This window comes from Gymnodraco acuticeps, unplaced genomic scaffold (genome assembly GCF_902827175.1).
Source record: "Gymnodraco acuticeps unplaced genomic scaffold, fGymAcu1.1, whole genome shotgun sequence".
Classification (NCBI taxonomy): domain Eukaryota; kingdom Metazoa; phylum Chordata; class Actinopteri; order Perciformes; family Bathydraconidae; genus Gymnodraco; species Gymnodraco acuticeps.
Window position 1 is genome coordinate 68,998 of NW_022989849.1, and position 22,768 is coordinate 91,765.

The window sequence follows — 22,768 nt, forward strand, 5'->3', positions numbered from 1 at the left end:
TTTGAATGATTTATTAATTGCATTTTACTTAGTTTTGCCTCAATAAAATCAGCTGTGGATTACTGAGTAGAAATTAATGGTATATTTTTAGTAGCGTCAAAAATGCAAAATATTGATACATTTTACTCATTGGGAGGTTGTCAGTTCCACTGCCTTTACACTTCCGCCCAGGCATTTTGCGGCACATGGTCATGTTCATCGTGCGTCTGCCACACTTCACTTCGAGACTGCCAGTTTACCAAAGGTAAGACCTGCTTTATTGTTGTTAATTAACACACATTTTTTAAATTACGTTGCTGTTGCAGTTGAACATCGTTTTGTGTTACTCTATGTTACCAAACATGCCAACTTTACTGGATGTGCATGGCTAAACTAACTTTTCAAATGTAGCTAACGTTAGCATTAGGGATTCAGTCAGTCTGTGTTGTCTTTGTCTCGACTAAAAGCATTGCAAGGAGAAAAAAGGTGTGTTGACTGTTATACCAAATTCACTGAGGCACTATTTGCGTGTGCATTGCTAAGTAGCATATAGGCTAAAGCTAAACCAACTTTTCAAATGTAGCTAACGTTAGCATTAGGGATTCAGTCACTAAAATGGCAGTTCCTCCTGCGCGGTTTAAGCGTGCCGTGTCGTGCTGGGCCCGTTTTTGGTTGCGTTAACACTATGCCTAGTTCCGGCCCGGGGGTACTTTTTCTCCTTTTTTCTGGCCCTACAAAATCTTGGTTCTATCGGGGCCAACAAGCGGGCCAGCAAACAGGCGGAATATGCTAAACTAGTGTGAGAATCGCTGGCAAGGGGGCTACAACTACAACAAAATGAACATATTTTACCGTGATTTAATTGTAATACACGTTTCAAAATTATGCCGAAGTAACAACATACTGATACCGGTTAGTAAAAAACCATGAATTAATGCTTTGACAAGTCTGCAGACAGACGGCAGGCCAAACACCTTTTTAAAATGCGTGTTTCTTAATGGAGAAACTAAGCTAACGCTGTGTGTGCTCCGACCGTCCACACTCACAACAACGGCCTATACAGACATTAATAAAGCAGCGACTGTATTCGCCATGACACAGGCAGTCTGTGGTTTGGACTAGTTTAACTTTTGTCTAGTTTCTGAACAGATATGAGGAGCTGTGGCTCTGAGTGCTAACAGCTAACGGCTGATATTGGTTTTCTGTGGTTCGCATTGATTTTTGTAGTATGGAAATGTAGTGGTATTAAAATGGTCATTTTAATATTAAGAAAGAAAAGATAACAATTATCCTTGAACAACTTATTTATTATATCACCAGTAATTACTTGCTAGGGAAACCTCATGCTCACTTGTTTAACTTTTAAACGAGAAAGATCACATGTTTGAAACACGCGGTGTAACAAATGTGCATGAGAAATGGGCGGCGGTGGTGGCGAAGTCCTTAGGGAGTTGGCCTGGCAACTGGAAGGTCACCAGTTCAAGTCCCGGCAAGACCAACTGCTACCGAGGTGTCCCTGAGCAAGGCACCGTTCCCTACACTGCTCCCCGGGCGCCGTTCAAAATGGCAGCACACTGCTCCTAAAATTAGGATGGGTCAAATGCAGAGAAACAATTTCCCCATGAGGGATTAATAAAAGTCCGTCTATTATTAAATGCATTTGTTGTAATACAAGTGTTTGTTTAGCAACTTCTAAGATTTTAATGTTTAATGTCCAATGGAATTAAAGGTAATATGAATTTCGTTTCAGGTGCATGAAGAATCGTGGAGTATTATCAAAGGTATGTTTCACACTTGCATGCCATGATACAACATTTCAAGTAAATGTTTTTGCACAGTTTGTTTTGCAATACAAAATGTGGTTATTACAGTATTTCTATCAACTTTTGTTTGTTAAAAAGCACATTTACTTGAGCTTTGATCATCATTGATTTTCAAAACCTGTTGTGCAAACCTTAATTTGAGTTTAGCAGCAAACATAGAACTACTTATACATTATTTTTCAAGATGGCAAATTATCGCACCAAACTCCGAGGCTACGGTGTTCAAGAGCCCTGCACAGCAAAAGTCTGCCATGGGTGTAAAAAAGCCTCGAAAAGCAGAGGTAAATGATCTTCCTCCTTACCCAGCAGGAGAAGATGAAGACAGTCAAGAACAGGAAAGGATTGAGTTGCTTTCTGAAGTGATGAAAAGGGACAACAAGACATTGATAAAAGAAAAAATGGCAAAAACATTTCCACACAGAAGAAATGAAATTGTCAACCACTCACCCAGTATGGAACTGATCAAAGCAGATGGCCCTCTCTACTTGAGACGTCTCGCGTGAGTTATAAGTGCATCCTAATATTATTATACCTGCTCCAGAATGATAATGTTTTTGTCACATCACATGGTTACACAGTTTATAAAGGAATCATAAATAATCCTTGGATGTGTATATGCAAAGTCCAACATTGAACAATGACATTTGCTAGCCAAAACATTATATGCACATGCTGTGAAGTCATATGATTAAACCCAGAATGGGAAAATCATAAAACATGGCAAGACAAGCAAAAAGATCATAGGTGCTTTCTGCTTTTAAAATCTTGTAAGAATAATAGGTTAAATTGTAATATTAAAATAAATGTTGGTTTCATTATCTGTCTTTCAGATCCAGGATGAGTTTCACAGAATCACGATGGTGCACCTGGAATCGAAGTTCATATCCAAACTGGATGAATATACTCCTGGCCTTCGGAAACTGTTCCACTCCAAGGGAGGAACCATGCGGCTGAAGTTGAAAGCTGTCCTTATCCAGGTACCCTTCAATGAATATTATTATCATGACAAAAGGAGGTAATGCAAGGCTGTAATTCTCACAAAAGAAGTGAAATAGTTTTCAGCTTTATTAAGATCAATACTTACTCAGGTTTATAATGTTAATTTTAAGTTAACATCTTCAGAAATGTGTGCATTCAATTAGATTTTTACTCGAGGTCAGGCTAAAAGTCTACTTGACACAATTATATTGAAGGGTGTTTCTCATTCTTAGTACTTCATATTTATATTCAAGCGGGCGTCAGAACATTTGAAATGCCTCTGAAAATAGGCTTGTCCAGGACAATATTTTCAATAGAATAGACCTCAATGTTAAAAAATATACTTAAACACTGAGGGTGTCAAAACAATTACACATTATAGAACAATTGAATTTCATCATATTGAACAGGTGCATGTATTTTCAGTAGCCACTGAGTGTACATTGTCTCTAATTACCAAAATTACAGCATTGTAACTATTTGTAATATATATATATGTTATTTACAGCATTGGTTGGTTAGGGTTGCTTTTAACACTGAATGATTATTGAAAAGATATGTCTGGTGTACTTAAACTTGTTAGATTGTATGCCAACAGCTTAACTGACATTTGTCATTTACTGATGGGTTTCTGTTTATTTATTTTTTAAATCAAACTCTTATAGTATAAGTAATGAGCAATAAAATAAGGTAATGTTTATTTTTAAAGTAACAGACTGAGACACTCGCAGATAAGGCAACATTTTCTGTAATAAAGCACTGGGTGATAGGACGTGTTTCATTCAAATTAAACCATGTTTATTTTTTATTTCAGACTCCAAGCAATCCCAACATCAACATCACAAGAGAGGTTGTCATTTGCTGTCTGATGATTTACCTTGGGGAACGTACTGATCAGCTCTTAAAAGAGTATGATGTAAGTGTATCTCCCTCATCTCTCTCTCTGTCTTCTCTCCTGGTATGTCTTGGCAAGGTCTAATCATAAAATAAAATGATAAATACAAGCAGGATTGATCCAGTTGCTGTAATTGACTGCCATCTTCAGAAATGGTCTTACAGTGAATTATCAAGATTGGTTGACCGGTGGCAAGCTTTTGCTAGAACATAAATAAGATATTCATCAATACACAGCGTTATTTATACATTAAAATACCTATGGATTTATTTAAATTTAAAAACATTTCACTCAATTCAGACTATAATTTATGTTGTAATTAAATTGTTGTAAGTTGTTGGTGAAATAATCACCTAATTCTTAACTTAGCTGGGATAAAAATATGCTATTGCAAAATGCCTTATGTTCTATTTTTCTAAAACACTGATGTAATTAGGGAGCATTCATTTCAAGTTTTCTTATCCAGTAAGTTGTAAGAAATTTGGTAAATTATTATATATGAATTGTTATCACCTTCTCCTTTGGCGGAATATTCTGACATATACAATGTTTTTGTAATTTCAGGATGCAGACAGCGCATCACAGGACCTTGCTGTTCAAGGGATGGCGATCTACAGCATCAAGACAAATGCTTCAGAGGGTTCCCATGACATCGGCATTGTTGTAGAGGGCATCCGAGTGCTGACTTCTCAGGGGACCATTCTAAGGGCTTGCTGCATGCTCATTGGGATTGCATATGCAGTCAATCTTGCCTATCCCAAGCAGCTAAACTACACGTTCGAAGCCTTCCACAAACTCTTTCTGGAACTGGACTGTTCAAAGCTGTTTGTTTATGTCTGTATAGGCCGTTGTTGTGAGTGTGGACGGTCGGAACATATATAACGATAGCTTAGCCAAGCTCCATTCAGAAAACAAGCATTCTAAAAGGTTTTTCGCCTGCCGTCTGTCTGCAGCAAGCGGCAAACTGTGGGGTAGAGCCGGGAAGCCAATACGAAAGTGCCACACACTGCAGTTCATATATTGGCCGATAGGCGATGGCTGCAGAAAGGAGCAATTTCCATAGACCCCCATGTTAAAATGCCCAACTTTACAGCAGAAAAAAACATGTTTCTACCCCTGGCTCCATACATTTTATTATCGATATAGTTAGATTCCACCTTCATGATTATGGATCTGTGAGTGAATTGTTTTCTAACGCGACCCTTTTATTTATATTAGGTCTTAAAGTTTGTGCATAAATTAGGGCGTGGTCACATTGAGTGACGGCTCTGTCAAGTGCCTGCCGCTGTTAGCTTCTTGTCTCTCTGCTAGCTGCTCCGTGAAGCTACAGGGACTCTGCCTGCTCAGCTCATCCAGGAAACACAACTTGTAGCCGGCCGTGGTTGTTTGTTCTTCATGCCTATATATCGGACTATTGTGACTCGCTCTGCGGTTAAAACAGACGGTGCACGAATGCGGTTTTGCGGTAAGTGAAATTCTAGTGCTTTATTTATGTGTTAATGATTTTAATCAGCTACGTAATGAATGGTAAGGCTTGGGTTAGCATGTAAGCTAGTGGTAGCTACATCGGTGCTAACGATTGTAATCGTAGCCTCCAAGTTAAAATCATAGACTGTATATATAAAGATTAAAACTAAATAGACAAGTGTTAAGCGTTAAGTGGGATAATACTGTTGAACAAACGGCTTCTGTTTGAGGTTGATAAAATAAGGTTACATCCTTGTAACTTAGAGATATTGTATTATATAGGTAGAACTGTATGCATCTAAGGTTAATTTAAATTGGCTATGCTCAAGTATGTAGACAAGCTAATGTCGAAGTAGTGTATGTGAAATCAACCTCACAATAAGATGTGTGTATATTACAATTATTAATGTCATATTTCAAGATGATTACTTAGATATTACAATATGGTTGGTTGAGCTGGAGTTCATTATTGAGCTTACACGTTAACGTCACAGTCATCTGAAGAACGAACCCAAACCTTGTTGTTTTTATTAATTGCATTACCAAATGGGTATCAAATAAACAGTAAGCATTGGTAACACAACTTCCAAAGTTACAGTAAAATAAAAAGGCCCCTGACTCGGACAATACACAATCCAACATGTTCAACAGAAGAGAATCAGTTTGTTTAAGGGGTCCAGGTGATGCAGACAGGCTGGACCAGAGAGTGAGAGGCAGAACTGGACTCCTCACAGCAGTGAACTTCAGCACAGGTACAAAGACTCTTTGTTCATACTGTACAAAGAATCAAGAAAGATATTGGTTTAAATGAATGAAGTATTGACTTGAATACACTGATATACATTCCATTAAACAATACTAAATACTAGATCACCTTCTGTACACATCAGTTAAGTTGAGGGTTTTTTCCATGCAAAAAGTTACATTTAGATGATAACAAGCAATATGACTTTGTCAGCTTTCTAATTTAATGTATTGAAGGCAAAGATATTTAACACATAGTGAGAACTGCTACTATTTATCTCTCAATATTGTCTGTAAAAAACGTGGTAAAAGTTATTATTTCAGTGAGACAACAGAGCAAGCTTCTACAGTTACACTACGTTTTGATAACAGTTCAATATTATTTTGATAATAACATATATTTCAATGTTGATGAACATACTGTGCATACTGTTCATTCATAATCTGATTGTCTTTGTAGCTCATTGTTGAAATAAAAAAAAAAACATTGCAATTACAAAATAATTATATCTACAGCCCCTAAACACACAAACACACCGCTTTCATAAATAACACACTTGTTCTGCAATAATATGTTTTATGTTTCCTGTCATTTTTGTTAGGAAAGGACATGCCTGAAAGACAGGACATTTTCTCCTTCTCTGATGGTCAAGAAGAACATCCAAGAGGAACATTAAAAGCTGATGTTATGAGATTTTAAGACCAGTACAGGACATTCACTAAGGAACTACTTTTATTGTAAAAACAGTCAGCTGATCGAATGCAGCTATTTCCACATCTACACTCCATCAGCTGATTATTTCTATTTGCCTCACTTTATGAGCTTCACAACATGTACCTTGTTTTGCAACGTCACAAATAAATGGGGCCAATCTTCAGTCAGATGTGAATGTGTAATCTAACATTTTCAGTAAGAATAATGGACAAAAGGAGTGCAAATACAAATACAATTTATTGAAATGTGAACCAAAAGCACATATGGACAGAAGGTGTAAACCTATTAAATGTATAAGTAAACACATTTAATCAAATAAAGTGACAGACTAGGCCTGTGCAGTTGGTATCAGCTTTGCCCAGCATGGGCTCCTTCATCAGCCCTGGTCCTCCTCGCAGAGGAAAGACCCTCAGTCCTCTCCAAACCAACAGACAGGACCATCACACGGAGGTTTCTCCCTGAAGTCTCTGCAGCTCTCTGGACACCATGCTGTCTCAATCCGTCCACACTGAATATGAGAGGGGGAAAATTAAAATAATAAATGCTTTAGACAATAAGAAATATAAAGTTGACTGTTGAGTTGCTCAGTTTTTTTAGATTGTCAATACTATTACTGTATAACTAATATCTCAGGTTAAGAGGCACATTCAAATAAAGATTGGTCTTTAAATACATTTTGTCTTTTGAATTGTTTGTCTAAAGTCAAGGATCTATAACTGGTACTTAGTTTTAATGATACAGTCTGGTTATTATGCTGTTTGGAGGAGGCCTCACAGGTAAGAGCGCTAACTAGCTACCATCACATGTACCTTAGCTTGACTTAAATGTATTAAACGTATAGTTAAGTGATATAAAAATATAATTAACTAATGTCATGCAAACATATTAATATTTGCTTGATTCCAGTGTTGAATTTAGCACAATTGCATACAAACGTTAAGGGGTTTTAAGATTCTGAAGTATTATGCTAAAAGCTCAATAACTTAGATTATTATTTATAGTTTTGCTGAATAGTTTCATGTCCGCTTACCTTAGAAACGTAAAATGCGACGGCAGTGTGCAGATGGGGAGCATGTTAGCTTAGCTTGGTAGCTTCGGCTAGCTCTGGAATTTCCAGCTCGGTGGCAGCAGGTCCCGCCTCGGCTCCGCCTCTTTGCCCTTATTTGGAGCAGGCTGGAGAAGGCGGGAGTTGAACTCTGGCGTCACTGTCGAGCCGTTAGTGGCCGACTCCGCCTACTAAGGGCTTCACGGCAACTCTGCAGAATCCTATGGGTGACGTCACGGACCCTACGTCCATTTATATATACAGTCTATGGTCTGCAGACTTGTCAAAGCATTAATTCATGGTTTTTACTAACCGGTATCAGTATGTTGTTACGTCGGCATCATTTAGAAACGTGTATTACAATTTAATCACGGTAAAATATGTTCATTTTGTTGTAGTTGTAGCTCCCGAGCCAGCGCGTCTTGTTTGAATGATGCGAGTAAATACAGCTGGCAGCCGCGGTGAAACTCGAGCGACTAGAGCGATGAGATAGGAGCGTTTAGAGCGAAGCGAATATTCGCATCGCGTCCGGTGTGAACGCAGCATTAAAGCGAGCTACGCGCTGCACTGGAAACGCGCCATTACATTACCAGAAGTCCTCATTTAAGGGGTAATTTCTCCCAAAAAAAATGTGTTTACTCACTGTATCAAAAGCCCCACCAAAAATATGTTCCACCAGCCGCCACTGCCTGCCTCTCTGTTGGACTCTGTCGCATCGGGGCTACTGCTGTGGTGCGGACCGCATTAACCAGACTCTTCACAACGAAGGATCACTTCTTGTTCAAGGCAGGGAAGGTTTCGCAGTACGCAGTCTACTGACCCGCAGCTGCTGCCTCTCTGTTGGACTCCGGTACTGCACCTTACTCACGAGACGTTGTAAAAAAATAAAATGGGTGGGAGGCGAATGCAGTAACCACTCCGCCAACGCCACAGTCACCCCCATCGTGCGGGCCGGATGAGAATGTCTGGCGGGCCGGACGTGGCCCGCGGGCCGCCAGTTGGTGATCACTGATGTAGTGTCTCTACTTTAAAGAGTCCTCTCCTGCTGATGTTCAGGTGTATATCAGTATGTAGTGTCTCTACTTTAAAGATTCCTCTCCTGCTGATGTTCAGGTGTATATCAGTATGTAGTGTCTCTACTTTAAAGAGTCCTCTCCTGCTGATGTTCAGGTGTATATCAGTATGTAGTGTCTCTACTTTAAAGAGTCCTCTCCTGCTGACAACCGCTTAGAGATGTCCCACCCCTTGGCCTATCACGTACAATGTGTCAGATCACTAGCATATAGAAGTGTGAGTGTTACGTAGTGCTGTCACTATGTTCTGGAAGTAAACAAAGGAGTCCAATGGAGGCATTTGTTCTTTAATTGTTTTCTCACTTAATTGATGCAGTTTTTTTCTGTTTGAGGTCATTCTGTACATTAGAATCATCTCATAGTGAAACACAATACAGTTAAGAAACATATATACATATATGCATATACAGTGGAATAGAAATATACTACTTTCACTCTCATAAAACTATAATACACATATAATGAAAAACACATCAATAAAAAAACATTTTTCACAGCTATGGTTTGCATCCACACAGCACTTAGATTTTGCTGTGAAGGATTTTAATATCTGTAATGAATTCGATTTCCTTAGATTGTCATTAAAGTGGACCTATGATGCTATGTTTAGGAAATAGCATAGGTCTCAGATATATAAAAATATATAAAAAACATGTCTATGAAGTGTTTTCCTCAAAATAACAGATCACCCATTCTAGCCATGCCTCATATACCTCTATTTCACTTCCTGTTTCAAAAGTGCTGATTCCGGGGTAAAAAGCTTTAAAAAATGAAAAAGGAGGGGGCTGAGCTCATGCGGGACCCGGCAGCTACTGTCTAAACTAAATACTGCCGTGATGAAACGCCATATCATGGATTATCAAGGATTCTCTCTGAAACAGTTTGGAGCTCAAAGGCTTTCTCTCTTGCCGGTTATACCACAAGGGGAGTTCCTTTTTACTTCCTGCTTCTTCACACACATGCTCTCCAGTACAGGTTAGCTCTGAGTGTTAGCGATGCTAATGTAAACACCGACCATATTACGTCCAAAACTGTCGGGCATTGTTTCTGACAGCAACGTTTCTGATTGGGCCGTGGGTCCACATTTCAGATATTACGTCATATCGGACGCAAATCTGGATCAGCTCCGTTGCTCCCCGTTTTTAGAGATTTGGGTACGGAGGAAAAGAGAGGGTTTTATTTTGTGATGCTGCGTGAGTTCCCTGACACACCGGGGACACAGTTATGTATAAAAGACATCAGAAAGTGCATTTTGCATGATAGGTCCCCTTTAATTCAGATTGTCCAATTCAGAGCATTAATGTCATCTTCAGGTGAAGTTAGGAATAAAAGCTTATGAAGTGTTGTTTGCTCAAAAGAGGCTGACCTTAAGGTTGTAAATTTGAGAGGTACCTAAAAATATTCAGGCTTAATTTACAGGGGTTGCTCGGGTTGTGAGTCCCAGTTGAACACTTCTGACGAGGCGTAGAGTTATGTCTGATGGCAGCCCTTTTCTCACCAGCTCATCTTTAATCTGTAGAAGAAAAGTGAAATAAGTGCGAGATGTAGAAAGATATATGATTATGACAATTATGATGAATTATACCATCAGTGTTCTGTGTAAAGTGAGAATACTACTGATGCTGTTATATTGTATAGTCCTTCTGAGTCATCTAAAATTGTTGGATGCTTAAGATACTTGAACCTGACTTTCAAAATAAGTTTGAATCTTTTATTTTTATGTATGCATTCATTTAAAAATGTAACACATATAGCTAAACCTGAAAAATGTCCTGTAATGAAAGCCCATTTGTCCTTTACTCTGGGACAAATGGACAGGTTCTCAAAGTTTGTGGTTTGAAAATAAACACTCTCCCTGCAACTAACAGTAACACATCACAAACAATCATGCAAGAACTTGCTAAACATATTTAAAATCTGAAAGGTCTAATGTATTTTCAAACAATGTGCCTTTGGGGTGTTTGTTTTCAATGGGGTTGAAAAGGGCTTCCCGGTTCAACTGATTTCTTGGGGGGATTTTGGAAAAATAGGCAGAATAAACATTAGGAAACTTTAAATTGATGCTTTGACATGAGCTAATCTCTGAGTAGACAATAAGAGGCTGACCTGTTGTATGATGGTACTCCTGATGAAGTCCTCAGACAGTGGAGACGCAGAGGAAATCTTGATTCTCATAGCTACAACACCTAGAAGAACAGTGACTTGACATTACAATGCAGGCCAGAAGAGTGCTGAAACACTAATATGCATAGAGAACCTCAACTGCTATTGTTATTGTTTAACTATGTGCATTAAGAGATACAGAGGTGGACCAAATTCCAATCACTTGTATATAGACTCTTATTGCACTATTTCACTTTTTTTATATTTTCCTTTTTGTATTTACTTGCACTATTTTTTTCTGATTGTCTATTTTATTGTGTTGCACTGTTGGAGGAGCCTGTGACCTAAAATGTTCATTGTCATAACTACACTGTAGCTATGTACGTATGACCAATAAAAGCCTTGAACCTTGAACTATTTGCATTAAGAGATACAGAGGTGGACCAAATTGTATTTGTGCTGCAATTTGGTTTCCCATTTACCATCCTGCAGTTTTCTATGGAAAACTCCTCTTCGTGAAAACATAGTTTAAAACGTCACCATTTGTCGTACTCACCTTGTTTTGAGACTCCAGTTACAGGTGTTGGGGATTCAGTTGTGTCTTCAGATGTAGAAATCCCTGATGGACTTGATGTTATAGTAGTAGGGAGAACAGTCGGAGTTGGTGAAGGGACGATGGTTGTAGTTTGAGGTGTTGTTGTTGTAGGTACGACTGTTCTTAGTTGGATTGTTGTTAGTGTAGGCGTCGTTGGTAGGGAAGTTGGTGAATAAATTGTGGATGTTTGTGTGGTTGGTGTAGGGATAGTTGTTGTGCTGAGTCGGGTAGTTGTTATTGATTGAGTAGTGGTTGTAACTGGTGTAGTTGTACTGCTGGTCGAAGTCAGTGGGGTAGTTGTTGAGGGAACTGTAGTTGTAGTTAAGGCTGTTGTTGTAGGGATGGTAGTTGAAAGTCTGTTATTTGTTGAGGGAATTGTAGTTGTTCTGGTTGCTGTAGTTGGTGTAGGGATTGTTGTTATGGAATGAGTAGTGGTTGTTGTAACTGGTGAAGTTGTTGTGCTAGTTGTAGTTAGTGGAGTAGTTATTGGAGGAATTGTAGTCATCATTTCTGTGGTTGTTGTAGGAATAGTTCTTGTGGTCAGTGGTGCAAATATTGTGGATTGAGTAGTTGTTGTTGTTGTTGCTGGTGTGATTATTGTAGTCATGGTTGTTGTTTGTGCAGTTGATGTATTTGGTGTACTTATGGTTGCTGTGGTCTGTGGAGTAGTTGTTGAGGGAGTTGTAGTGTGAGCGATTGTGGTAGTCGTTGTAGGGATGCTTGTTGTTGTGGTTAGTGGAGTAGTTGTTGTGGTTTGTGTGGTTGTTGGAGTAACTGTTGAGGGAACTAAGGTTGTAGTTTCACCGGTTGTTGTTGTTAGTGGAGTAGTTGTTGTGAAATTAGTACTGTTTCTAACTGGTGTAGATGTTATTCTGGTTGTAATTAGCTGAGTAGTTGTGAATGGAACTGTGGTTGTAGTTTGTGTGGTTGTTGTATTTGGTGTAAGGGTGGTTGTTATAATTAGTGTGGTAGTTGTTGATGTTGGGATGGTTGTTGTGGTTAGTGGTGTAGTTGTTGAGGGAATTGTGGTTGTATTTTGTGTTGTTGTTGTATTTGATGTAGGGGTTGTTGTTGTAATTAATGTGGTAGTTGTTGGGGCGGTCGTTGTGGTTACTGGTGTGGTTGTTGATGGAATTGTGGTTGTATTTTGTGTTGTTGGTTGGTGGGTCGTGGGGTACGGTGGTGGTATGTTGGGGGTAATGAATGAGTTAATTGTTGATGTTGGGGTGGTTGTTGTGGTTAGTGATGTAGTTGTTGAGGGAATTGTGGTTGTATGTTGTGTTGTTGTTGTAGTTGATGTAGTTACTGGTATAGATGATGATGGAATTGTGGTTGTAGTTTGTGTTGTTGTTGTATTTGGTGTAGGGTAGTTGTTGTAATCAATGTGTTAATTGTTGATGTTGGGGTGGTTTTTGTGGTTAGTGGTGCAGTGGTTGAATGTTGTGTGTTGTTGGTATAGTGATAGTGCTTGTAGCTACTGGTGTTGTGTTGATGGAACGGCTGTGGTTATTGTTGGCTCTGTAAGGCGGAATGGAGAATACAAGAAAGATTACCAAGGAAAATAGAAATGGAAGTTAAAAGTAGAAGCTAAGACAGTTTGACTCACCATTTTCCTAACACTCACAATGACACATCGGAGCTCAGACTGATATTTGGTGGTTGAACTGTGGAAACATATCAATACGTTAAGTCATTTACAAAATGGTGACACAAATCTTTAGCACCAAGTAATATATTCAATTAAATACATAGACCTGCCGCCTGTAGTCCATTTCCCATTATCTTTTAGGAACTTAAAAACTAAATGAATCCCCAAACTCCTTTCTTATCTTTTATATTTATACTGACAGTTAAAATATTTCCTTATACATTTCTATAGGCTAATGTTCAGCTGATCAAGTGACTGACTTCGTGATTGATTGGATGACAAAACAGATGGGATGGCTTTCTCCGTCTTCTTCTTGAGACGGCGTCCATCTCAGGAGGAACCGTCCTGCTCCTAATGAACTCTTGTTCATGTTGTGCGGCCCGCTGAACAGCAGCTCAAGCGTCCTTTAAAAAACAGCAGAAGAGTTCAATGTTATCAATTCTAATTCTAGAGCATTATTGTAGCAACAAAAACTTTTTTTATATAAATATATAGTGAAGTAACGACCGAAGTTGCTCTCCATGTGTGTTTGGTAATCCAAGTTCCTTTTTTTTTTAATGCAGTTTTTCATGCCTTCATTGCAGTTGTTCTACGGTAAGCTGATTTTACATTAAGTGGTCGAACCAGTATATGCCTTTAAAAGTCTGAGCTTGTAAAACTACTGAGACAACATGGTGCTTATGCACAATTTACTCTAGGGCCCTGAATGCATTACCCACTGTGTGTAAAAATAGTTGGTTCAGTTAAACTTTCACTCTTGTCAAACCTGTCTTGGGCGTCTAAATTACATAATACAACATATCAGATTCTTTGTGCACCTGAAAATCTTTAGAGAATGATTACAATTTGTCCCCGCCCTATTGACTGTGGCTAAAAGTATTTTTCATCTAACCAGAGAATGTCCTATGTCATTAACCTTTGGTATTTTGTTATGTAAGTTCTTTACATTTAGTTGTATGTTAGACTTACGTGGAGACATTAGCCTCTGCATTGACGCTGATAGAAAGGGTCTGATTGACAGGGGTGTACAGTTGAGCTTTGTTGGCTGGAGTTGGAGTCAGGAACCTGGGCAGATAGAGTCCCTCTGTGCAGGAGGGCACTGCGGGGTCCACTGGAAAAATAAATAAATGTTTTTAAGGACGGCAATACCTTTAGGGTCGTCAAGGCATCAGTTGTTCCGACACTTTAAAATATCTTGCATGCTGTTTGATTGCCATAACCTTTTGTCAAATCTAGACCCATTTTAACTCTTTGAGAACTGATTCCTTTTTTTGTTAAAAGCATAAATTGGAAGAATAAAACAAATTCAAATCGTATCCATCGCTAGCTAGCTGAGGAATCATCCAATCGATCATGTTCGTTATGACTTTGACAATTTACTCTCAAATAACTGATGATCAACAAGCTCCATGATGAATAACTTCAGGCAAAATAATAACAAATCTTACCTCTTACAGCAAACTGGATAGGTATTTTGCTGATAGCACTGGTGACTGTCAGCCCTCCGTTTTGAGTCAGAGAGATGGTCTGCCTGGGAAAGTCCTCCATCACCATCTGGACAATGTACGGACCTTCGTTTACGCTGCTGGTGGGGCTGAAGGACAGAATACAGGACTGAAAGAGGACGAAAGGGGACAAGAGGTAAACAAAAGTAACGAAATGCCATTTTTTTTACAACGTCATCTTCAAGCATCAGTGACTGGAGCTACTCACTTCTGAGAGGCTGAGAACAGACGGCGTAGTGCACTGGGTACACTCTGAGAGGGAGGAGCTTACGTATCTGCATCTGACCTCATCTCCATCCGGATCAAAGTCCAGCAGGTGGAAATCTCTCCGACAGTTTGAAGGAACTCTGACGGAGAAAAACAATATGTGAAGCACGAGCCATGCAGCCAACCGATCTGCTGTTGCTCAATGTTGTCTAGACAGAGTTAACTATTAAATGTCAAAAGACAATGAGGTGATTGTCATTTGGTAGGAAATGGATATTGCATGCAATCTGACCCGCTTGTTGCTCACTGTTAGCTCCAGGAAACCTTTTTTTTTTAAATTTAAGCGTGAATCTGAAGTTAAAACCGAGATAAACCAATAAAATAAACCAAATTTACAATGAGACGTTTTTTCTTCTTTTAAAAGGATGTGTTGTGGCATGAAATGGTAGAACTGCTGACAAATAGATGGACAAAGAAACCGTGAGGGGGGGTCACCTCAAGGCTGGCAGGATTGTAGTCTGGGGCGATGTGTTGGCTTGTCTGATGTCCGACCTGTTCCTCAGATCCACTCCAGTCACAGCTCTCCATCTTGAGATGCCATTGTTATTATTTATCCAGGCATTGCCAGACAACCTTCATGAGAAAGACAAGTTTTTACGTGCTGCACAGAACCTGGCACATGTGTACCCATGTCTTGCATAAGCGTTCCTGTAACTTGGAAACTATTCTAATATTAAATATGTTTCAAAGCGATTTACAATAACTTACAAAAACCTAAATATGGTGGTGGTTTCTTTCCTTGATGTCTTACTGTTTTACCACCTTTACAACATGCTTTGGCAACGCTAAGTTTTAATATTGTCAAGCCAATAAAGCAATTTGAATTTGTATAAACCACCACCAATTAAATTGATTTATTAATCAACCTTAATTTTCAGTTATTGCAATTACCATACTTTTCTTTAAATTTCTTCAAACATTTTAATTGTGATTGTTTTACCCTTTTAAAAGGTTATGTTTATTATTATGGAACTCACTCTAATTGGAACTGAGAGTTGATGGGAACCTGCCGAGTCATGATTCCTCTCTTTGACACCACTCTCCACTGCTCTCCTGGTCCACTACGTTTAGCACCAGAGAAGTCCGAGTCCCGCAATTTTGAGAAGGGCAGCGCCAGAAGTCTCTCGAAGAACAAAGGTGGAAGCTCAGCTTATAGCGAAGGACAACCTGTAGTTTTTACAGTGGCCGAGTGTTATTCCAGGGAAAGAAGACATAAAAGGTTTGGAAAATATGACTACAAATCTTGTTTTTTTAGATAACATGAATGTCATCACATGGTCCAGGTTCCATACAGAGACAACAAGCACCTCATTCAAAGGTAATACAACAAATATCCTTGTGTATCCCTTTAATTTTCTAACATTTTCCAAAATGTCTGTTTTCACTTTTTCAGCTATATTCACAAACTGTTAGTTGTGTGAAGTTATTCTTGTTATGTATTGTCACATTTCAACTGATAACTATTGAATTAAAAGAAAACTTTACGTACCGTGAGAGATCCATCTGCATTAGTGTTTTTTGGGTAATAAGTCATTACTGTCCCGTAAAAATGAGACGACTGGGCGCCGCAGACCAGCAGTAGCAGCAGCAGAGAGACACACATAGTAAAGGTATTACTCTCTCCACACAATGAGAGTAAATGACTACCAAGACTAAAGCATTTACTTCAAAAGACAGCCCTTCTTCGTCCCTCCCTTCCCCTTTGTGCTTTTTGGATGTATTCCACTCGGAAGGTCTTTTGAGTGAGTAGTAGAACAATAAACCAGGAAACTGCCGGGTATGAGGAAATGTTTGGTGATAGGGTTTATTCCAAAGAAGAGAAGAGATGAATCTGTCCAGGGACTACAGATGAAAAATAGCCTCTTGGCTAACTCTGGCACATTTACAGAAATGTTCATTAATATGCACTGTCCCTGTTAAATAAATGAATGAATACAAAATAAAATACATTTACAGATGGGTGAGTCCAGGTAGAAAGCAATTGTATGAAACAATTAGACTAAGATTGACTTAAAGGGTTTTTATGGTAAAGAAAAAACTAAAAATTCAGACAACACTCAGGGTCCATTAAACCGTCACAGAGTGTGAGGTAAGTAAGACGAATTCAGGGACTACTCTTTAAATTGCGCTCCTAATAAATAAAGGGAATTGGATCCAGAAAAAAAAAAAAAACACTTGGATGCAATTTAATAGAATTTGGATGCACCCTTTGCATTAGTATTGGAATGCGGCCCGACCATAACAATGTCGCATTTGGCTCCAAGCTACTCTGTGCCATGCTCCTAGTTTATTGGAAAACAATAGACTGTATATATAAATGGACGTAAGGTCCGTGACGTCACCCATAGGATTCTGCAGAGTTGCCGTGAAGCCCTTAGTAGGCGGAGTCGGCCACTAACGGCTCAACAGTGACGTCAGAGTTCAACTCCCGCCTTCTCCAAATAAGGGCAAAGAGGCGGAGCCGAGGTGGGACCTGCTGCCACCGAGCTGAAAGTTCCAGAGCTAGCTGAAGCTACCAAGCTAAGCTAACATGCTCCCCATCTGCACGCTGCCGTCGCATTTTACGTTTCTAAGGTAAGCGGACATGAAACTATAAATAATAATCTAAGTTATTGAGTTTTTAGCATAATACTTCAGAATCTTAAAACCCCTTAACGTTTGTATGCAATTGTGCTAAATTCAACACTGGAATCAAGCAAATATTAATATGTTTGCATGACATTAGTTATTTATATTTTGATATCACTTAACTATACGTTTAATACATTTAAGTCAAGCTAAGGTACATGTGATGGTAGCTAGTTAGTGTTCTTACCTGTGAGGCCTCCTCCAAACAGCATAATAACCAGACTATATCATTAAAACTAAGTACCAGTTCTAGATCCTTGACTTTAGACAAACAATTCAAAAGATAAAATATATTTAAAGACCAATCTTTATTTGAATGTGCCTCTTAACCTGAGATATTAGTTATACAGTAATAGTATTGACAATCTAAAAAAACTGAGCAACTCAACAGTCAACTTTATGTTTCTTATTGTCTAAAGCATTTATTATTTTCATTTTCCCCCTCTCATATTCAGTGTGGACGGATTGAGACAGCGTGGTGTCCAGATAGCAGGAGAGACTTCAGGGAGAAACCTCCGTGTGATGGACGTCCTGTCTGTTGGTTTGGAGAGGACTGAGGGTCTTTCCTCTGCGAGGAGGACCAGGGCTGATGAAGGAGCCCATGCTGGGCAAAGCTGATACCAACTGCACAGGCCTAGTCTGTCACTTTATTTGATTAAATGTGTTTACTTATACATTTAATAGGTTTACACCTTCTGTCCATATGTGCTTTTGGTTCACATTTCAATAAATTGTATTTGTATTTGCACTCCTTTTGTCCATTATTCTTACTGAAAATGTTAGATTACACATTCACATCTGACTGAAGATTGGCCCCATTTATTTGTGACGTTGCAAAACAAGGTACATGTTGTGAAGCTCATAAAATAAATAGCTGCATTCGATCAGCTGACTGTTAACAATAAAAGTAGTTTCTTAGTGAATGTCCTGTACTGGTCTTAAAATCTCATAACATCAGCTTTTAATGTTCCTCTTGGATGTTCTTCTTGACCCTCAGAGAAGGAGAAAATGTCCTGTCTTTCAGGCATGTCCTTTCCTAACAAAAATGACAGGAAACATAAAACATATTATTGCAGAACAAGTGTATTATTTATGAAAGCGGTGTGTTTGTGTGTTTAGGGGCTGTAGATATAATTATTGTGTAATTGTAATGTTTTTTTTTTATTTCAATAATGAAATACAAAGACAATCAGATTATGAATGAACAGTATGAAGTTCATCAACATTGAAATATATGTTATTATCAAAATAATATTTAACTTATCAAAAGGTAGTGCAACTGTAGAAGCTTGCTCTGTTGTCTCACTGAAAGAATCACTTTTACCACGTTTTTTACAGACAATATTGAGAGATAAATAGTAGCAGTTCTCACTATGTGTTAAATATCTTTGCCTTCAATATATTACATTAGAAAGCTGACAAAGTCATATTGCTAAATATCTTAATGTAACTTTTTGCATGGAAAAAACCCTCAACTTAACTGATGTGTAGGTGATCTAGTATTTAGTATTGTTTAATGGAATGTATATCAATGTATTCAAGTCAATACTTCATTCATTTAAACCAATATCTTTCTTGATTCTTTGTACAGTATGAAAAAAGAGTCTTCGTACCTGTGCTGCAGTTCACTGCTGTGAGGAGTCCAGTTCTGTCTCTCACTCTCTGGTCCAGCCTGTCTGCATCACCTGGACACTTTAAACAAACAGATATATATATATATATATATATATATATGTAAAGTACCATGTGTACAAACAATATAACTGATTATCTTCTGTTGAACATGTTGGATTGTGTATTGTCCGAGTCAGGGTCCTTTTTATTTTACTGTAACTTTGGAAATTGTGTTACCAATGCTTACTGTTTATTTGATACCCATTTGGTAATGCAATTAATAAAAACAACAAGGTTTGGGTTCGTTCTTCAGATGACTGTGACGTTAACGTGTAAGCTCAATAATGAACTCCAGCTCAACCAACCATATTGTAATATCTAAGTAATCATCTTGAAATATGACATTAATAATTGTAATATACACACATCTTATTGTGAGGTTGATTTTACATACACTACTTCGACATTAGCTTGTCTACATACTTGAGCATAGCCAATTTAAATTAACCTTAGATGCATACAGTTCTACCTATATAATACAATATCTCTAAGTTACAAGGATGTAACCTTATTTTATCAACCTCAAACAGAAGCCGTTTGTTCAACAGTATTATCCCACTTAACACTTGTCTATTTAGTTTTAACCTTTATATATACAGTCTATGATTTTAACTTGGAGGCTACGATTACAATCGTTAGCACCGATGTAGCTACCACTAGCTTACATGCTAACCCAAGCCTTACCATTCATTACGTAGCCGATTAAAATCATTAACACATAAATAAAGCACTCGAATTTCACTTACCGCATTCATGCACCGTCTGTTTTAACCGCAGAGCGAATCACAATAGTCCGATATATAAGCATGAAGAACAAACAACCACGGCCGGCTACAAGTGGTGTTTCCTGGATGAACTGAGCAGGCAGAGTCCCTGTAGCTTCACGGAGCAGGTAGCAGAGAGACAAGAAGCTAACAGTGGCAGGCACTTGACAGAGCCGTCACTCAATGTGACCACGCCCTAATCTATGCACAAACTTTAAGACCTAATATAAATAAAAGGGTCACGTTAGAAAACAATTCACTCACAGATCCATAATTATGAAGGTGGAATCTAACTATATCGATAATAAAATGTATGGAGCCAGGGGTAGAAACATGTTTTTTTCTGCTGTAAAGTTGGGCATTTTAACATGGGGGTCTATGGAAATTGCTCCTTTCTGCAGCCATCGCCTATCGGCCAATATATGAACTGCAGTGTGTGGCACTTCCGTATTGGCTTCCCGGCTCTACCCCATAGTTTGCCGCTTGGTGGAAACGTGGAAAAAGGCAAAACATGACACTTGCAAAGATGTTTTTTATGAAAAGAAAAATATGCAGTTTTATGTTCAGCTCTCAAACAGAAACATGTATCAAAAGAAACAGAACAAGATGCTGCTCTTTCTAAAAACAAAAACAAGATTCCTCTTTCCTCTCATTCCAGTCACTTACAAAGCAATAGAGCCCGCCTTCCCAATTCAAATTGGCCAATCAGGTCACTTGATTAGTTGCGATTGGTCACAAACTTAACAAACAAATTACATTATTTACTTTCAAATAATACATTTTAACCAAGCGGCAAACTCTGGGGAACAGCCGGGACGCCAATACGGAAGTGCCACTGCCACACACTGCAGTTCATACATGGGCCGCTAGGGACTGGTTGCAGAAAGGAGCCATTTCCATAGACCCCCATGTTAAAATGCCCAACTTTACAGCAGAAAAAAACATGTTTCTACCCATGGATGCAATAAATATTATTATCGATATAGTTAGATTCCACCTTCATGATTATGAATCTGTGAGTGAATTGTTTTCTAACACGACCCTTTTATTTATATTAGGTCTTAAAGTTTTTGCATAAATTAGGGCGTGGACACTTTGATGGACACGTACATGCCTCACTGTCAGCTAACAGCAACTTGTCCACTCTGCTAGGCTACAACCATAGAGGCTACACCGTTAATTAGTCATAGTACTGTACTTGACCCTTTAGCTTTAGCCGTGTCCGTGGTGATTGTGCCTTTTAGGGAATATTGTTACAAATACCAGACAATTACAATGTCGTGCTGTGCGCTTGAATGTACTAACAGAGAAGAAGTCTAAAATGATAATATTATACATGTTAACCCCGTTCGCAGGTGTTTGTGTGCTTGGTAGCTTAGCTTGCTACTTATTAGCCAGCTAAGGACGTAACCCTTTATACATACATATACATTTTAGTTTATGATTCAGCCTTGGGTAAGACTTTTATAGTCTATGGCTATGACGCCCATAATGCTAAACGGGAGCAAATGTTAATAGGGGACCCAATTATCCCAGTGGTGGCCGCCGGAGCTAACGGAGCCGCAGGGGGCTAGCTCCAGCTGGCGTCCCGGAGCTAGCCCACTGCGGCTCCGTTAGGTCCGGGCGGTGGAGTCCGTTGTTATAACTGGAGATCAAGGAATGCAGCGAAATGCAGACTTGGTTCGCCTGCTGTAGTATTAGCTAAATAAATTATGTTGAACAAGGCTTATTAAGCTGAACATCGCCACAATTGTTCTGCTATGTATCGGTACTTATTTTCTTAACGTGTGAATGACAAGCATTAAAAAATAACAAAATATAGCTAATTCTCTTGCAGATTGTCTCATTTGATTATGAATATAACGTTTATATAGGGGAACTACACTGTTAGCAGTAACTTGGTATGCATGTATTTCATCTTAGCTTAGCTTCTTAGCCTGAGCTAGCTCTGTTTACTTCCAGTTCGGAGGCAGCAGGTCCCACCTCGGCTCCGCCTCTTTGCCCTTATTTGGAGCAGGCGGGATTAGACTCTGACGTTGCTGTCAAGCCGTTAGTGGCCGACTCCGCCTACTAAGGGCTATTCGGCAACTGCAGAATCCTATGGGTGACGTCACGGACACTACGTCCATTATTTTAACCATACATCTTTGAGTGTCATCAATTCAACTTCATCATCATCATTTGACCAATCACAGTTTCGACCCCGCCCACTCTCAAACCACATATCAAGACTGAAGGAGAACTGAAACTCAGCTCATGGATTTCATGATATCTTATCTGTTTATAATGAACTTCTCTTTCTAAAAAAAATGTTAGCAGACAGTGAGAGAGGAATTTGGATCTTCCTCACACATTTGAAGAGCGGTTGCTCTGACGAGGCGTAGAGTCCAGCCTGTCCTACAAAAAACAACCATATAGGTCAATTGTTGAGCAGCTTAATACGACCCAGAGTCACGTTTTAAAGTGTAGCACCTCTAGTGGTCGTGTAAGAAACAACATGCTCCCGTTGATTGCAAACGCTCCGGAGGGTCGTTTATTCACAAATAACCCTCTCTGGAAAATCCTAAATTGTGGAATAGTTTGGCCATTAAAATGCTTTTTTATTAGATTTCTAGCAAGAAGTGTATATTGTACTTTTATAATCTACGTCCAGTGGATGTGTAGGATCTATAGTTAGATATTACGAAGATTATTTGAGGTCTCGCCAGGCGAACGTGTATATGCGGCAGCTTCTATGTAAAGTTAGCGTGGGTGAAAACAGTATTTCCAGTCTCGAAGTTTTCATAATAAAACCGGAAGTATTCCCCACACTGTCAAATGATTACACAGTGATATCTGCATTACTCATCCACTAAAAAACATCAG

General features: G+C 38.9%; 3 protein-coding genes across 4 annotated transcripts; 1 reads left to right on the plus strand and 2 right to left on the minus strand.

Moving 5' to 3' along the window:
• Positions 1-30: 30 nt before the first annotated feature.
• LOC117561611 lies at positions 31-9,317 on the plus strand. Its single transcript, XM_034239136.1, has 6 exons — positions 31-244; positions 1,730-1,760; positions 2,633-2,779; positions 3,595-3,696; positions 4,240-4,509; positions 9,294-9,317. The coding sequence occupies exons 1-6, from the start codon at positions 186-188 to the stop codon at positions 9,315-9,317; spliced, it is 633 nt and encodes a 210-aa protein (XP_034095027.1). The 5' UTR covers positions 31-185.
• A 571-nt stretch (positions 9,318-9,888) lies between these two features.
• Positions 9,889-12,535, minus strand: LOC117561577 (hepatitis A virus cellular receptor 1-like). Its single transcript, XM_034239088.1, has 3 exons — positions 11,379-12,535; positions 10,826-10,905; positions 9,889-10,232 (listed from the first exon to the last, which is right to left on the minus strand). The coding sequence occupies exons 1-3, from the start codon at positions 12,022-12,024 to the stop codon at positions 10,128-10,130; spliced, it is 831 nt and encodes a 276-aa protein (XP_034094979.1). The 5' UTR covers positions 12,025-12,535; the 3' UTR covers positions 9,889-10,127.
• A 97-nt stretch (positions 12,536-12,632) lies between these two features.
• Positions 12,633-22,292, minus strand: LOC117561569. Of its 2 annotated transcripts, XM_034239078.1 has the most exons (9): positions 22,254-22,292; positions 16,327-16,395; positions 15,815-16,004; positions 15,273-15,410; positions 14,779-14,917; positions 14,514-14,679; positions 14,035-14,176; positions 13,326-13,469; positions 12,633-13,081 (listed from the first exon to the last, which is right to left on the minus strand). In XM_034239078.1, exons 3-9 carry the CDS (start codon positions 15,853-15,855, stop codon positions 12,967-12,969), a joined length of 885 nt encoding a protein of 294 aa, XP_034094969.1. In that variant the 5' UTR covers positions 15,856-16,004; positions 16,327-16,395; positions 22,254-22,292; the 3' UTR covers positions 12,633-12,966. The 2 variants fall into 2 exon arrangements, with proteins under 2 accessions (XP_034094969.1, XP_034094960.1); XM_034239069.1 differs by lacking the exon at positions 22,254-22,292 and having other exon boundaries at positions 16,327-16,658.
• Between the last annotated feature and the right edge of the window lie 476 nt (positions 22,293-22,768).

Excerpts from the sequence above, each read along its gene's own strand:
- LOC117561577 (XM_034239088.1), bottom strand. The coding sequence starts at position 12,024 with ATGACTACAATAATCACACCAGCAACAACAACAACAACTACTCAATCC. Across the intron at positions 10,906-11,378 it reads AACTGGAGTCTCAAAACAAG|GTGTTGTAGCTATGAGAATC; the intron begins GTGAGTACGACA and ends CTGTTCTTCTAG. Across the intron at positions 10,233-10,825 it reads GGAGTACCATCATACAACAG|ATTAAAGATGAGCTGGTGAG; the intron begins GTCAGCCTCTTA and ends TTTCTTCTACAG.
- LOC117561611 (XM_034239136.1), top strand. The coding sequence starts at position 186 with ATGGTCATGTTCATCGTGCGTCTGCCACACTTCACTTCGAGACTGCCA. Across the intron at positions 245-1,729 it reads AGACTGCCAGTTTACCAAAG|GTGCATGAAGAATCGTGGAG; the intron begins GTAAGACCTGCT and ends ATTTCGTTTCAG. Across the intron at positions 2,780-3,594 it reads TGAAAGCTGTCCTTATCCAG|ACTCCAAGCAATCCCAACAT; the intron begins GTACCCTTCAAT and ends TTTTTATTTCAG.
- LOC117561569 (XM_034239078.1), bottom strand. The coding sequence starts at position 15,855 with ATGACTCGGCAGGTTCCCATCAACTCTCAGTTCCAATTAGA. Across the intron at positions 14,918-15,272 it reads ACAATCCTGCCAGCCTTGAG|AGTTCCTTCAAACTGTCGGA; the intron begins GTGACCCCCCCT and ends TTTCTCCGTCAG. Across the intron at positions 13,470-14,034 it reads GCAGAGGCTAATGTCTCCAC|GACGCTTGAGCTGCTGTTCA; the intron begins GTAAGTCTAACA and ends TGTTTTTTAAAG.